Source organism: Podarcis filfolensis, assembly GCF_964270895.1.
Source record: "Podarcis filfolensis genome assembly, chromosome: 2".
Classification (NCBI taxonomy): Eukaryota; Metazoa; Chordata; class Lepidosauria; order Squamata; family Lacertidae; genus Podarcis; species Podarcis filfolensis.
This window is the reverse complement of record NC_139605.1, coordinates 8,384,311-8,401,214: the sequence shown is the minus strand read 5'-3', so window position 1 is coordinate 8,401,214 and position 16,904 is coordinate 8,384,311. Positions and strand designations below refer to the sequence as shown.

The 16,904-nt window shown below is 48.6% G+C and overlaps 3 protein-coding genes across 6 annotated transcripts in view; 2 read left to right on the top strand and 1 right to left on the bottom strand.

Annotated features, from left to right (window-relative positions):
* Positions 1-16,904, top strand: part of LOC310756746 (uncharacterized protein) — a 1,375,527-nt gene that overhangs the window by 647,732 nt on the left and 710,891 nt on the right. The window lies entirely within an intron of this gene.
* The window catches only part of LOC310757092 (zinc finger and SCAN domain-containing protein 31-like), a gene marked incomplete at its 5' end in the record, with an annotated part of 210,941 nt that overhangs the window by 125,356 nt on the left and 68,681 nt on the right, over positions 1-16,904 (top strand). The gene's annotated exons all lie outside the window — the stretch shown is intronic.
* Positions 3,836-15,064, bottom strand: LOC310756858 (zinc finger and SCAN domain-containing protein 12-like). 3 transcript variants are annotated; one of them, XM_083601723.1, is made up of 5 exons: positions 14,179-15,055; positions 11,363-12,330; positions 7,136-7,271; positions 6,040-6,150; positions 3,836-5,082 (listed from the first exon to the last, which is right to left on the bottom strand). In XM_083601723.1, the coding sequence occupies exons 2-5, from the start codon at positions 12,161-12,163 to the stop codon at positions 4,613-4,615; spliced, it is 1,518 nt and encodes a 505-aa protein (XP_083457849.1). In that variant the 5' UTR covers positions 12,164-12,330; positions 14,179-15,055; the 3' UTR covers positions 3,836-4,612. The 3 variants fall into 3 exon arrangements, with proteins under 3 accessions (XP_083457849.1, XP_083457848.1, XP_083457850.1); XM_083601722.1 differs by having other exon boundaries at positions 14,378-15,055; XM_083601724.1 differs by having other exon boundaries at positions 5,079-6,147; positions 14,378-15,064.

The window sequence follows — 16,904 nt, the reverse complement described above, 5'->3', positions numbered from 1 at the left end:
GGGCGGCTTCCAACAAAAGATTAAAATACAATAGTCCGTCAAACATTAAAAGCTTCCCTAAACATGGCTGCCTTCAGCTGTCTTCTAAAAGTCTGGTAGTTGTTTTTCTCTTTGACATCTGGTGAGAGGGCGTTCCACAGGGCGGGTGCCACTACCGAGAAGGCCCTCTGCCTGGTTCCTGTAACTTGGCTTCTCGCAGCGAGGGAACCGTCAGAAGGCCCTCAGAGCTGGACCTCAGTGTCCGGGCTGAACGATGCGGGTGGAGACGCTCCTTCAGGTATACTGGACTGAGGCCGTTTAGGGCTTGAAAGGTCAGCAACAACACTTTGAATTGTGCTTGGAAACGTACTGGGAGCCAATGTAGGTCTTTCAAGACCGGTGTTATGTGGTCTCGGCAGCCACTCCCAGTCACCAGTCTAGCTGCCGCGTTCTGGATTAGCACCACTCTGGCGAGACAGTCCGCGGGCAAGTAGGGTCTCAGCCTGCGTACCAGATGGAGTTGGTAAACAGCTGCCCTGGACACAGATTTGACCTGTGCCTCCATGGACAGCTGAGAGTCCAAAATGACTCCCACGCTGCACACCTGGTCCTTCAGGGGCACAGTTATCCCATTCAGGACCAGGGAGTCCTCCACACTATATATGACACACTATAACCAAAGATTCTCGAGTGCGCAGGGCAGATTACCACGAGAAGTTACCCCCAAAATAGCATTTACACCAAAGATGCCAATCTCCCTTTCTCCTTAACATTACACCTTTCCAAAAAAGATGCTCTTTAGGGTTTCGTAGAATTGTTGAACTGGAAGGGACCCTAAGGGTCATCCAGTCCAACCCCCTGAGACAGGGTAATCCCAGCTCAACCTGGAAATGCCAAGGATTGAACCTGGAACCATATCAAATTGGGGAGAAGGGTCTGCTTCATCCTCAGGTAACATGTTCGCAAAAGAGTGCAGGCAGGATTGAACAATCACCGGCTGATGGGCAGAGACTTCAATCGTGCTCTTGGGGGGTTAGGTCTGGGTAGCATTTCACCACCACCCTGATCATTGTTGTTGTTGTTGTTTAGTTGTTTAGTCGTGTCCGACTCCTCGTGACCCCCTGGACCAGAGCACACCAGGCCCTCCTGTCTTCCACTGCTTCCCGCAGTTTGGTCAAACTCATGCTGGTAGCTTCGAGAACACTATCCAACCATCTTGTCCTGTCGTCCCCTTCTCCTTGTGCCCTCCACCTTTCCCAGCATCAGGGTCTTTTCCAGGGAGTTAAATCCTGCTGCTCTGGCAGGTGGCCATGGCATTTGGCCATGGAATTGCAGGTCAAATCCAACCCACTGGTGGTTCAAATTTTCCCCCACTTGTATCACTGTAGGGAGCCCTGGGAGATCACTAGAAAAACAACACTCGGGTGGAGAAAGGGGGAGGTAGAGTGGGCTTAGTTTTATTAAATTTACATCACGCTTCTAGCTACAAATAACCCCAAACTATTTACAACCAAAGTAAAAATGCAATTATAAAAATCACATAAACATTGATATTCTAGGAGACAATATGGTGAGTCCTTGACGTAATTTGCCCCACCCAGCCGAAGGTCTTATTGCCACCGTAGATCTAAAGCATCGTACAGCTTTAAACAGTTGTGGCTACCCCCAAAGAATCCTGGGAAATGTAGTTTGTTAAGAGTGCTGAGAATCGTTAAGAGACCCCATTCCTCTCACAGGGTTACAATGGCCAGAGCTGTTTAACAATCAATCCTTCTTCCCAGGTTTTAACACCTACCCCGAGTGTTAAAATGATTGGACTTAGTTGAGATGGCAAAGACGACATGTTTAATCAGAGAAAAATCGTCAACGATATTTATGAAAGATTGGAAACTTGTAACAGACACTTTATGTGGAAAAGAAAATGAACTTATGAAATCTAGGTTTGAGCACTGAAGGAAATATTGATTTATAGAAAGTAGAATTCATGGGTGTTGGGCTTGGAGTGGATGTTTTGAATAATTTTCTGTATATAGTTGACAGACGAATAGGAAGGTCTCCTTTTTCTCTCCCCCCCTTTTTTTCTTCCTCTTTTCCGTTTGTGTTTTTATTTAGTTTTTTACAATTTTTGATAAAAGATAGTAACCTTTGAATATTTTCTTTCAAACTTTAAATAACATTTATTGGGGAAATAAATCCCTCTTCCTGGGGAACTCTGGGAACTGTAGCACTGAGGGAAACAACTTTCAGCACCCTTAACAAACTAAACTACAGTTCCCAGGATTCTTTGGGGGGACCATGCCTGTTTCAAGTGGTACGATATGGCTTTACGTGTGTCGCGCAGATGGGGCCTACGTTGAACACTAAAAAACAAGACAAACATATCACTAGTGCTGCCCAGGAAAACAAAGACGCTTTGCTGAGGCAATGACACTGTTGGTGGGCCTCCCTAGGGAAAGCATTCCAGAAGGGGCCAATACAGAAAAGGCGCCGTTCTCTTGCTCCCACCCTCTGGGGCCTGGTGAGCAAAGAAGAAACTTCAGATGACAAACTGACCGTCCTGGCAGGTCTGCAGACCTACCCCCAAGTGGAGAACATTGGAAAGTGAGGGGAAAATGGATTATTATTGCAAGAAAATGATTGGAACGGAAAGGAGCTAGGCAACAAGGAGACCTTTGTGGTTGGGAGCGGAAGACACGTTTCGCATGGCCAAAGAAATTATCGGCCTATTAGTTGAGAAGAATGTATGGAGTTCTACTTCTTGGGCAAGGGAGGAGCCTTTCTTCAACTCGAGGGCCACATTCCTTTCCGGGCAACCTGCCAGGGGCCACATACAAGTGCTGGGTGGGGCCAGGTGCAAAAGTGGGCAAAGCAACAAATGTCCATTTTTCTTCTATAGAACAGGCCACCTCCTACAGCCACCCACCCCTCGATCCTGCCTCCAGGCAAGCAAGAGGTGCAGTCACGAGTTCGAGGATGCGCCCTGGCCAGACCAGCACACTTGAGGATGCTGCAAATAGCCAATGAGGGGACCTGGCCTGAGAAAGAGTCTTCAAGAGTCAGATACAGGGGCTTAGATGCCCCCAGTCACAAGGTTCTCCATCTCTGTTCTAGGGGGTGGTTTTCTCACAGGAACAGGCTGCTGGATCAGACCCGTTCAATGCAGCATCCTGTTCTCACATGAGCAAGCCTGCAAGCAGAAACTTAGCCCCACAGCAACTTCCCCCCGTCCTGCTTTTTCTAGCAACCGATATTCAGAGACGTTACTGCATGGAAATTGAATTGAAGAATTTAGGACAGTGTTTCCCCAACTTGGGGCTCCAGCTGTTTCTTGGACTACAACTCCCATCATCCCTAGCTAGCAGGACCAGTGGTCAGGGACGATGGGGATTGTAGTCCACAAACAGCTGGAGACCCAAGTTTGGGAAACACTGGTTTAGGAGAACATTCCAACAGAATATTTATCTAACCACGGTGTTGGGGGGAGCAGCTAAGGCATAGAGGCCAAACTCTTCTTGAGCGTTTTTGCCTGGTTGGAATATGTCCTCGAGCTCTGATCATCCCAGAGGATGCTGGTCCATTTGGGCGGACGGGGCCCCTGCTCCACCAATTTACTCTGCCCGCAGCCTGCCCTCGCTTGCCCTGCCTTCTTACCTGAAACCCGTGCAGAGGGTGGCATCGCCCGCCCACTTCCTCCGCCTGAGTCTCGGGGTCGCCCCTTGGGCAAAACCAGAATCGGCTGGCTCTGCCTGTCGTTGGCTCTCCGGCGCCACCTACTGTCAGGCTCCCTTCAGTCCATCCCACCAGTCCCAAGGGGCATAACCCCTCTGTCAAGGGCACTTCCCAGGCAAGGAATGCATACAGCCGATAGTTAAGTATTTATTGTCAACGATAACACAGTCGCTTCTGCAGCTCTGGACACCTGCGCACCCCAATCTAATGGTTAGGCAGCTATTTCAAGGAGCAGTTGCAAAACCAGTTCCCCTCCACCAGTTTATGTATCTTCCCCCAATGGCTTGCATGCACGCAGTCGGAGACTATGCCTGCAATTTCCTCTGCTCCTCCCTTTTCAATCCCCTCTTGGTTCTGGGGGACAGTGACACAGGAGAGGGTGTGTGTGGCTCCCTGCTTCTTTCTCCTCCTGAACCATCCCGTGCTCCAACTCCTGACACTTCCCCTTCCTCCGACTCTTGCCTCCTGGCTGGTACAGATCCCCACAACCACTGTCCCTCCTCTCCCGAGTCAGACTCCAGCCCCCACATTCCCCAGTGCACAGTCGTCATTGTCCTGTGGGTCCCTGACACCCTCTGACTTTTCTGGAAGGAGCACAGGGAGGGCTGTGCGAGACCCTATCAAAGCCACCCCACTGTACAATGGAGAATTTCCACATTCATCCCTCCAACCACTGTTGCAAAAACGAGGGGGGAAGTATTTTGCCACCTTAAAGGCTCAATCAAGTTATTGGGTTTTTTTGGGTGGATTCCAGTCTCACAAAAGCTTACGGTGCAGTAAATGCATTACTCCTCATGGTGGCGCCATAAGGCGTACTAGGCTTTGGTGCCTCTCTAGTCCAACATCTTGTTTACCACAGTGGCCAACCAATGGGAAGCCCACAAACGGGATACGGGCTGCCTCCCTAGCAGGGTATAGCGTCATCATCACTAGTAACCAAATATATTCTCTGATTTCCAGGGATGCTGGCTTCTTTCCTGAAGCCTTCCCCACCATCGGAGCCTTGGGACGATCTCCGCTCCGTGTGGATTTTCTCGTGGTTTGTTAGGATTACTCTCTGGTTAAAGGTTTTCCCACAATAGGAGCATTTATACGGCCTTTCCCCTGTGTGGATTCTCAGGTGTCTCTTGACGCTGGATTGTGTCGTGAAAACTTTCCCGCACAGAGGGCACTGCCTGCTTCCCCCTCCTTTGTGCAGTCTTTGTGGAGCCGGCGTTTGGCAAAGGTCACCGGCTGGAATAGCCGTGGGGTTCATCTTCCACCCCTGCACCAGGTCTTTGGTCCACCTCTCCACTCCCTCTTGTGGGCCGCAGATTCCTTCTTCGTTCCAACGTCCCGATTTCGTCGGGGGTGCCCCCAAAAGTCTAGCACCTCCTGGAACAGAGATGAAATCTTTGTCAAATGGGAATCTCGGAAATAGGGAAATGATAAACGGCTGCCAGCCTGGAAAGGGGAGTCCTGCTGGTATAGAAGAGGTGTCAAAAAAGGTTATTTATGTAGGCTGCTACTGCGGCCCGTGTTTCATTAGCCCCAAAATGGAAAACGAGCAAAGAAGAAGAATGGAAACTTAAACTGATGGAATATGCGCAGCTTGCGGACCTAACTTAAAGAATAAGAGAACAAGAAGAACATGCGTTTGAAGAAGATGTTTACTGAATATATGGGAGGAAATTGTGTGCACTTGAAAACGTTGGCAGCATTAAGATAAATTCAACAGTGTAAATGAGTTTTGATGGATGTAATAATGGAATACTGAATGGTTTAGTTGATATAAAATATGCAGGGATTTATGTTATGCAAAATGAACCATGGAAAGGGAAGAAAGGAAGTCATTGATATTTTAAGGTTGTTTAAATGAATATTCTAAATTGTAAAAGAGAAATATTTATATATGAGAAGAGGTGCCATCAGTATTGGCATTCCACCGGCTCTTGAGGACATACCTGTGTAGACAAATGTTCCCCCAATCTCCTGATCCGAGCTTCCTTCTTTAACAGCTGCTTCTAGCTGCTGTACTGTTTCGATGGGGGTGTTTATTTTAATATTTTGATGGAACTGCTTTAGCACTTATGGGTCTTCCTGCTTTCTACCCTACCAGGCCTAATGAAACTCACTAGTCACTGCTCTGCGTGTCACCGGACTACAACTCCCATCATCCCTGGCCATCAGGCCACGCTGGCAGGGGCTGATGGGAGTGGGAGTCGGCCAGCATGTTCCCCATCCCTGCTGTGGCCCTTTGGTCATTACAACGTCCCCCTTGCGCCAAACGCATTCTCCTGTGAGGTTCCCCCAGCTCTATGGCAAATCAGTCTCAAGGTTTCTCCTTCTCACCAATCTCCGCTGTGAAGGTGAGGCTCTCTCGGGATCCTCCTGGCGAGATCTCAAGCACGTCTTCTGAGCGAGGACCTCCTAGCTGAAAACCCTTGATGGTGCTGTTCTCTTCTGGAGACAAAGGGAGATGATACTGAACGTAAGAAAAGCCTGCTGGATCAGGCCAATGGCCCATCTAGCTCAGTATCCTGCTCCCACAGTGGCCAACCATAAGCCACAAGCAGGATTCGACCACAAGAGCCATCTCCCCTCCTGTGGTTTCCAGGAACTGGTGCTCAGAAGTGCCTCTAGCCGTGGAGGCAGAGCAAAGTTGTCGTGGCTAGTAGCAACTGACAGCCCTGAATTTATCTCATCTTCTTTCAAAGCCATCTAGGTTGGCCATCATTGACTCCAGTGGGAGAGAGTTCCATAGTCTAACTAGGCACTTCAAAAAAATGTTTGCTGGGAGATCAACCACTGGGCTTCACCAGCAGAAGTCTCACTTGGGAAGGAGGAGAAACAGGTGGAGGTTTGGGGAAAACGCTCTATAATGATTATGTTGTCAACGTTTACCTCCCGAAAAACACTTAGAAGAAATTTGCAGCCGAGAACTGGTGCCTGCTTTTGCCATCGCTTTCCCCTCCTCCTGCCCCATCTCTTTTCCTTTTGTGTCGTGACTTTTGGATTCCTAAGCCTGAGGGGCAGGGACCATGTTAATATCGGTCGCCGTAAGCCCCTCTAGGAACTTTTCGGGGCCGAAGAGCAGAATTTTAAAAACTTGCGGTACCTCGGGTTAAGAACTTAATTCGTTCTGGAAGTTTGTTCTTAACCTGAATCTGTTCTTAACCTGAAGCACCACTTTAGCTAATAGGGCCTCCCACTGCCACCGCGTGATATCTGTTCTCATCCTGAAGCAAAGTTCTTAACCCGAGGTACTATTTCTTGGTTAGCGGAGTCTGTAACCTGAAGCGTCTGTAACCTGAAGCATCTGTAACCCGAGGTACCACTGTACATTGAATAAATCATACTGGACCAACCGCGTTTTCCTGTCCAAGATGCCAGGCTTTCTGTGAGTGGGAGAAGCCCCAGGCAAAACCAAGGACTGAGGAAGTCTTACCCAGTTGGCTGGCCTCTCGGTCCATGAGGGAGTCAACTGCTCCACCATCAAGTTCCTGCTTGGGCCTCCTCAACTCCTTGGCACCAGACAGAGCCTGTTCTTCTGCTGGAAGTGAGGCGACCACTTCTGCCACAGCCTGGAAAAATAGCAAGGATGGAGCCATTTAGGAAATAAGGAGAAAAGGCTGCCAAGGGGTTGGGGGGTTGGACGGTTTTTCCTATTCACATCTCACCAATTTCAATTTCTTCTGGAAGAGTGGCATCTGGTTGAGGGCCTGCGGCAGGAGCCTGAGAAATCTCCTCTGGTTTTACATTAAGAGGGTGTCTCTGGCACGTGGCCCAGTCTCAGAAGCTGACCCGTATTATAAGGTTGTGCAAGGGCCACAGCGAGCCCGATACAGTTTGCCCCGGTACAGTGCCTCTTCCTTCCCTTCAGAGGAAGTTGCGACACTTAACATCTACTCTGAGGAACTTTTGGAGGGCCTCGTTTCACTTAAGGATGCAAGAAGATGCCAACCAGATGGGCCAGCTGCCCATCGAGTCCAGCATCCTGTTCTCACAGTGGCCAACCAGACGCCCATGAGACATTTGTGGGCAGGATCCGAGTGCAATGGCACCTTCCCCTCCTGCGGCAGCTGTTCATAGCCTTGTTCTCCACGAAGCTGTCCGCTTTCGAACCTAGACCACAACACCCCCCTCCAGAAACCTTTACTCCTCCCTCTTCCTTTTCCCAATTCATTTACAGTGGTTAAGAACTTAATTCATTCTGGAGGTCCGTTCTTAACCTGAAACTGTTTTTAACCTGAGGTACCACTTTAGCTAATGGGGCCTCCTGCTGCTGCCACGCGATTTCTATTCTTATCCTGAAGCAAAGTTCTTAACCCGAGGTACTACTTCCGGGTTAGCGGAATCTGTAACCTGAAGCGTTTGTAACCCGAGGTACCACTGTATTTTATATGGTTCATTTAAATTTTGCCTCATCAAAAATTCACATCAACAGACAGCAACGGCATGCGTGCTTTTGCTTGAGACGCAAATCACTTTTGCCGTTTCTCTGATTTTTATTTTTTTTAAATGACGAAAATGGTGGCAGAATTTAACACTCTGTCCTTTTTCTCAGTCTAACTTGTCTCTCCAGAGTGCTCCCCGGGCAGCAGGAGTTTTGGATATGCTGGGTCCCAGCTCCATTTGTGTCTACCTAGCAAACCAAATGAGACCCACTCTGCTTTATTTGGCTGTGTTACAATTAATTTGGCGTGCATTTCTGTGTTTCTGATTCATCACTTGCATTATGTTATGCAAAAAAATAATAGAAACAAAATTTGTTTGTTTTTTAAAAGAGAAGGGCATCCAATGGTGAAAAGGAGTGAGTGTGTGCTCAAATAGCCCTAATATTTAATAATAATAATAATAATAATAATAATAATAATAATAGATAGATAGATAGATTCTTTATTGTCATTACACACGTGCAACATTGCACAAGTGCAACGAAATTGGATGCCATCCCTTAAAAACAACAAAAGCAAAACAACAACAACAACCCACAAACCACATTCCAGCCACACCCACACCCACACCCATCAATCTCCCAAGTCACACTATCGAGTTACAGCATTCAAAAGGGCCACAGCTCTCGGGTAGAAACTGTTTTTCAGTCTATTTGTCCTTGACTTGATGTTTCTATATCTCCTGCCAGACGGCAGTAGTGCAAACAGACTGTATCCCGGGTGAGATGAATCCTGCAGGATGTTGTTTGCTTTCCTAAGACAACGGGAACCGTACAATTCTTCCAAGGATGGGAGAGGTTGACCAATAATCCTTTGTGCTGTGGTTATGACCTTCTGGAGCACCTTCCTCTCCCTAGCTGTACAACTGGAGAACCAAGCACAAATACAGTATGTAAGAATGCTCTCTATGGAGCCTCGGTAGAAGGACACCAGCAGTCTCTCACTCAGATTGTTCTTCTTTAAAAGTCTGAGGAAATAAATTCTCTGCTGGGCCTTCTTCACCAGAGCAGTGGTATTTGCGCTCCAAGTCATGCCCTGATCGATAGTTACTCCCAAAAACCTGAATTCCGCCACCCTCTCCACCCGTTCCCCATTGATATGCAAGGGCTGAATGTCCGCCTTTTTTTTCCTGTAATCCACCACTAATTCCTTGGTCTTAGCCGTATTAAGAGCCAGATTGTTCTCTCCACACCAAACACAGAGCCGCTCCACCTCGTCCCGATAGGCGGACTCATCCCCTCCTGAAATGAGCCCTACCACCGTAGTGTCATCAGCAAACTTGATGATTTTGTTGCTGGAATAGATGGCTGTACAGTCATACGTATAGAGAGCATAGAGCAGGGGACTCAACACACAACCCTGTGGTGAGCCGGTGTTAAGGCTAAGGGCTGTGGACATATGTGACCCTACTCTAACCCTCTGAGAACGTTCTGACAAAAAATCCAAAACCCAGAGACAGGTGGAGTTGGAGAGTCCAATCGCCTCTAGCTTGGACACCAGTCTATGGGGGAGAATAGTGTTAAAAGCTGAGCTAAAATCCACAAACAGCAGCCTCACATAACTCCCCGGCTGCTCCAGATGGGACAGAGCAGCATGGAGAGTGGTGGTGATAGCGTCCTCTGTGGATCTATTTGCCCTGTATGCAAACTGGTAGTTGTCAAAAGTTGATGGAAGACAGGAAATAATATGACGGCGCACCAGTTTCTCAAAACACTTCATGATGATTGGAGTCAGTGCAACTGGTCTGTAGTCGTTCAAACTACTGATTGTGGATTTTTTGGGCAGAGGGACAATAGTTGACGACTTCAGGCAGGGTGGGACAATAGACTGGTGTAAGGACTTGTTGAAGATCTTAGTAAAGACCCTCGCCAGCTGATCCGCACAGCCCTTCAACACCTTTCCAGTGATGCCATCAGGTCCAGCCGCCTTCCTCGGATTCACCATCCTCAATACCTTTCTTACCTCATGCTCCTCTACCGTGAATGAGGGGCCCCTAAGGGCTGGTGGCTGTAATACCGGCGTCTCAGGTGGCTCCTTCTCGAAGCGAGCAAAGAAGAGGTTAAGCTCCTCCGCCAGCAAAGGGTCACCGTCGACAGCACCAAGGTTAGGTTTGTAGTTGGTAATGTGCTGAATCCCCTGCCACATCTGTCTTGTGTTGTTGCTCCTTAAATTATCCTCAATCCTCAGCCTATAATCCCGTTTTGCCTGTCGAATACCCCTCTTCAAGTTTGCTCTTGCCACACTGTAAAGCTGCACCTCGCCTGACCTGAAAGCCCTGTTCCTTTCCCGCAACAGGCCCTGGACCTCTCTATTCATCCAGGGTTTCTGATTGGGATAAAACCGGATGGATTTGTTTACTGTGACAGTGTCTGTGCAGTGATTGATATAGCACAGAACTGCCGCCGTGTGCTCCTCCAGGTCTGAACGATCGAAAATATCCCAATTAGTTCTCTCAAAACAGTCCTGCAGCTGGTGAATAGCGCCTTCAGGCCAGATTTTAACAGATTTTAATGTTGTGGGAGCCCGTTTCCTGAGTGGGATATATGCTGGTACCAGGAACAAAGACATATGGTCGGACTGGCCCAAGTGTGGCAGCTGTAAAGCCCTATAGCCGTGATTTACATTCGAATAAACTTTATCTAGTGTCTTGTCCCCTCTTGTGGGACATTTCACATGATAATAATAATAATTCATACCCTGCCCATCTGGCTGGGTTTCCCCAACCACTCTGGGTGGCTTACGGAATAGGGCTCAAGACAGTTCAGATGGTAGAGCACAATTCTTAATCTCAGGGTTGCGGGTTCGAGAAAGATTCCTGCCTTGCAGGGGGTTGGACTAGATGACGCTCATGGTCCCTTCCAAATCTACAATTCTAACAGCAAACTCAGTTTCTGTGGGCTGATCCTCATGTAGGCAAAGTGGTACCACTCAAGCACAAGAGGAAGACATCAGCAGATTCAAGGGTTTTAGGATTTTGCCTGCCCTGTGTACAAACCCTCCCCTTTTAGCATCTTCTGAGATTCACACAATGGTGTGAAGGTTGTAAGAAGCAGAGTGTCTCCTCCATCATCCTGTTCTCGCAGTGGCCAACCAGATGTCCCAATGTGAAGGCCACAAGCGGGAACCTCAGCATAATAGCACATACCCCCACTGGCTCCAACATGCGCTCGGTTCCTCTCCTACCCCAAGATTGCCACAGGCCACATGCCACGCCTCACCTGCTGCTCCCGGCTCCGAGAGGCCGCTTGCTGCACCTGCAGGAACTCCTCGGCCAGGGCCACCGCCTGTGAGCAGCTTTCCGGGTCCTGTCCCCTGACCCAGCTCTGCATCTCCGGTGGCAGGATGGTCAGAAACTGCTCCAGGATCAGCAGCTCCAGGATCTGCTCCTTTGAGCGCCTCTTAACCTTCAGCCACCCCTGGCAAAGTTTTTGGAGTTGGCCGTAGGCCCCCCTCGGCCCCTCGGCCTCCTGGTAGCAGAAGCGCCGGAAGCGCTGGCGCTGCTCCTCCCTGCTCATGGTGTCCCCGCGCAAGATGGCCGCCTTCACTTTCCCATAATCCTCTCTGTCTCCAGCCTCCAGACTTCGAAAGGCCCATTCGGCTTCTCCGCTGAGGGCCGGCTGGAGGCGGGCCACCCACTCATCCCGGGGCCACCGGCAGGCTTCGGCCACTTGCTCAAAGGAGGCCAAAAACCCCTCCGTGTCCTCCCAGGGCGTGGGCTCCTCTGGTAACTGTGGGAGCCCCCAGGCCGAGGAAGGATGAGACTCGATTTTCCTCAGGAACTCCTGCCACTGGGTTTCCCAGCGCTGGAGGGTGGCCTCTCCTGGTTCCGGTTTCACCTGGTCCGCTGGGATTTTGTGGAGGAAGCCCCAAATGCTTCCAGCCTGAAGCACACGTGGTGGCTTCCCAATTCCTGCTCCGGGGCAGGCCGGATCCTGACTCCCCGCTTTGTTCCTGTGGAGTTCCAGAGCGGGTGCGAGCCGGAGGCCAAATCCCGACTTGGGTCCCTGGTCGGCAGCCATGTTGTTCTCTCTCTTGCAAGGAACTAACTTTGCCTAGCTCTGAGATGCAATCTCCCAAGCGCCGGTCGCGAATGATGCTGGGCCGATGGACCGCTCAGCATCCAACATCTGACTTTCTTTGCTCACAATTGGGCCAGGCTGAGCTGCAGAGCTCAGGAGATTTCTCCCTGCGGGGAAATAAAAAGGGGGTGATTTCAGGATTGGAAGAGACTATGCACTTCTGACGAAAGAAGAATGGCAGACGAAATTAATGGACTATGCAGAATTGGACAGAACGACAGGACCAGAGATTTACAGAAGATTGGAAGAAGTATATGAATTATCTGAAGAGCAACTGTAATCAACAAATTACGCTAGTAGGACTACAAGAAGTTTTGTAAGGAGAAATACACGAAGTGTTACAAAGTAGAAAAAGAGATAATGGTTATGAGTTTGAAATGTAATAGGGAAGATAAGAAATGCATACTGAGAGATTAGATTGAAAAATTTTCACACAGGATTGATGGAAGTCAAAAATTTGAATAAGATGTAAAAGTATGTTTAATTACTGTTGAAAATGATATGTTAAAAAAACTAATAAAAAATTATATGTATATATAAAAAAAGGAAGAGACCATGCACAATATGAAGCAAGTCGCCCCTGTGCCCGTACAACACTGATACGGCGCTCGAGGATTGGGAGAGGCCCGTAGCTCAACGGTCCTGCTTCAGAGGGTCCCAGGTTCAAATCCTGGCAACTCCAGGCAGATATGGAACAGGCTCCCTGCCTGAAACAACGGAGAACTGAGGCCAGTCAGCGCTGCCAATATTGAGCTAGATGTGTTCAGTATAAGTCAGCTTCCTAGGTTTTTACTAGAGAGCAGAATCCATTGAACACGGTGGGGCTTCGCTCCCAGCAAATATAGAATCATAGAATTGCGAGGGTCATCTAGTTCAACCCCCTGCTATTCAGGAATCTTTTGCTCAACAAGGGACTCGAACACATGTCCCCGAGATCAGGAGTCCTGTGCTCTACCTGCTAGTTTGGTTGTTTGTTTACACAGCTCCTAGCTGACTTTTCCTCTGGAGTTTTCAACCTTTTTAGGTCCACAGCTCCATTGACCAACTACAGTGGTACCTCTGGTTGTGAACAGGATCCGTACCGGAGGCCTGTTCGCAACATGAATAGAACGCAACCTGTAGCAGCACGTCTGCGCACACGCAGGTTGCAATTCGCCGCTTCTGCGCATGCACGTGGCATCATTTTGCGCATATGCGCATGCAGCGAAACCTGGAACTTTCTGGTACTTCCGGGTCGCCACAGGATGCAACCTGAAAAAATGTATCATGAAGCAAACGTAACATGAGGTACGACTGTACATTCTTTCTGTGGCACCCGTGGGGCTCAGGAGCCCAGTTATATCTCCCCTCATCCCTTTTCAAACTCCCTCCATTGTGGAGCGTTCCCTCAGCCTTCTCTCCTCTCCCCTCTCCTTGGGAGTTGTCTGGGCAGCCACCGCCACCGCCCTTGGTCTCTGAGCTGCCCCCACTGCCCCAAAGAGAGTTGCTTCCTCACACTGCCCCCCAGGGGCCTGGGAAGCACCCCCTGGCCAGCCCCAGAGGCACCATTTGCCTGCAGACCTTGTAGCCAGGGCTGCTGCAACAAAAAACTGCAAGCCTTTGGGAGGCAGAGATGCGAGAGGGCATCAGACGAGGGAAAGAAAGGAAGGAAGGAAGGAAGGAAGGAAGGAAGGAAGGAAGGAAGAGGGATGGAGGCCAGTGTTGCCCACAGCACCATAACCATCATTCAAGGCACCCCAGCGACTGGCCCAAGGTAACCTAGGTAGCTTCGCGGCTGAGTAGGGATTCGAACTCTGGTCCTCTCCCCCAGTTCCACCACCCTGGGATTTCAGCTTTGAGACATGAGTATCGATATGGTGTAATGGTGTAATGGGAGAGCTGGGTTTGAATCCCCACTCAGCCATGCGGCTCACTGGGTGACCTTGGGCCAGTCGCTGCCTCTCAGCCTAGCCTACCTCACAGGGTTGTTCTGAGGATGAAATGGGGAAGAGGAGAACCACGGAGACCACCTTGAGCTGTGTGGAAGATAAACGGTGGTTTATAAACGTAATAAATAAATATAAATATATACACCCCACGTTGCCCTTCAGCCATCCCACCCCCGCCTGTTCCTGATTCTCCTAGACGTGCAGGATCGACCCCTTCTGGACTCACCCAGATCCAAAGCCACGTGCTCCTTCCACGCCGCAAGGAGGGGTCCCCAGACCCCAAAGCAACAACGTGTCTTGCGGGAGGAAAGTGAACATAAATTCCTTATTTCTCCCGGCACAGACCCCGCAGATGCGTCTCGCTGCCCTTCCAGAGCAAAGCCAGCAGCCGATCTCCCGGCGGCCCGATCCTTTGTGGCTTTACGCGGAAGAAAACGCCCTGCAAAAACTGCTGCTCGGAGTGCGTGACTTTCTGCTCAACTCCTCTCTTCCAAACCCCTGATCTGCACCCTCCTCTCTCTTTCCCTTGCCTTGTGCATTGGCTTAAAAAAATAAATGAATAACAATTAGCATTATTAAAATAGCCGCGGCCGCTTTAAAAGGGGACGTCCGAGGCAGGCACTTTGCAAAAGCTTCCTTGGGAATGGTAGTTCACAGCAACAAGGAACTGTAATACAAGTCCCAGGATGCATTGCGGGCCTGGCAGGAAATGACATCACATCTCCCTCCCTGTTGCAAAGTTTTGAGCAAATCGAATAGGTAGGGCAGAGGGGGGATTTGAAATAGGGGTTAGGAGGGGGGAAGAGAGTGCAAAAATAGAAATTCCCTTTGTTTGAAGGAGATCAGGCAGCAGGAGCTCTGTGCTGAGACAGCTTGGAGGGAGACTGGGGGCTTATCTCCAGTATATTATGAGAAAATATAAATATATGCAGTGCTTTTTTTTCTTAAAAAAATAAGTTTAGGGGTACTCATTCCCTCTGAGACTCAGGAAGCACCGTGACTGGAAATGAAGCCCCCATCAGGGGTAGCAGTGGAACTGACGGTTCACCGTGCTAGAGAAGAAACTAAATTTTTGAAATTTTAAAGTTTCTTCTCCCATTAGATTCACAAAATGTTTAGGGGTATGCATACCCGTGTCCTCCCAGAAAAAAGCACTGAATATAATATAATATAATATAATATAATATAATATAATATAATATAATAGGAAAATATATATACAGTCATACCTCAGGATAAATGTGCTTCAAGTAAAGTATTTTTGGGTTGCGCTCCACGGCGACCTGGAAGTAACGGAGCGCGTTACTACCAGCTTTCGCTGCGTGCGCATGCGCAGTCAAAATGACATCACACACATGCGCAGAAGCGGCAAAACGCGACCCGCAGATGCGGGTTGCGTTCGCTTCAGGATGCGAACAGGGCTCCGGAATGGATCCCGATCGCATCCCAAGGTAGCACTGTATATTCTCCAAATACTTCTATTAGTTTTCAGTATAGCAAAATACAGATTCGACCAACATAACTTCTTAGAAACGATGGATAAGTAAAGTATGCATGTTTTGCAAAAAATATAACCTGCACTACATATTTAAAGCAGCATCATACTGCTTTAAGCAGCCATGCTAATAGCCCCCGCCAAAGAATCATGGGGACAACAGTTTCTGAAGGTGCTGCCTTTCCCCTCCGAGAGTTCCCTATAAAGGGGGATTTATTGTTTAAACCACTCTGGGAATTGTAGCTCTAGGAGGGGAACAGAGGTCTGCTAACAGCTCCCTTAGCAAACCACAGCTCCCATACTTTTTGGGAAAGAAGCTACAATATGGAATCATAAGTATTATGGAGTTGGAAGGGAACCCCAAGGGTCATGTATTTCAACCCCCTGTAATGCAGGGCAGTTTAAAACAGTATCATGTAACCAAGATGATGGAATATGCCGAAATGGCAAAGATGACTGCCAGGATCAGGCACCAAGACGACAAGAAATTCAGTCAAGAGTGGAAAAAGTTTATAGAATATCTTAAAGACCACTGTGTATACTTAAAAATGTTAGCGGGATTGTTGCAACACTGATAATGTGAGTTAAGGTAAAAAATGAGATAAAATGGATTAGAAAAATTGGGGGGGGGGAGTCCAATGTGAATGCATAATATTGTTTTTTAAATGGAAATAAAATATTTCTTTTAAAAAAATCCGTATCATGGTGTTTTAAAGCTATGCAGCCAATGCCTAAAATGTCAATGGCACTGGGGCAGTCTCTAGCCAAAAAAAGTTGGCAACTGTACTGGGTGGCAGCCACCTAACCTCTACTTAAAGAGTAGACCCATTGGAATTAGTGTGCCTAAGTTAGTCCTACAACCTTCCAAACTGATTTTCCTGCCCTTTCTGCCTCCTTTATTTCTGCTTATAGGGTTGCTAATCGTTTTTAACTTGTCCCAAGTTAAACAGGCACACTGACAAATAGAATTTAAACAGATGGTGCATATGGCTTGTTACACCTGCCGCTGCCTTACGCAGAGCCAGGCTATAGCTCCATCTAGCCTAGTGATGCCAACTCTGACTGGCAGCTGCTCTCCAGGGTCTCCTCAGAGGTATTCCACAATACATCCTATGCCATTCTTTTAAGTCAGGGACAGGGAATTGTTGCCCACCAGATAACACCAAGACAGAAACAGGATCCTGGGTGGTGGTGGGGAATGAAAATGTAGGAATGAAGGTAAGAGAAATAATTTCCGTTTGGGAGAAAACTCCAAAAT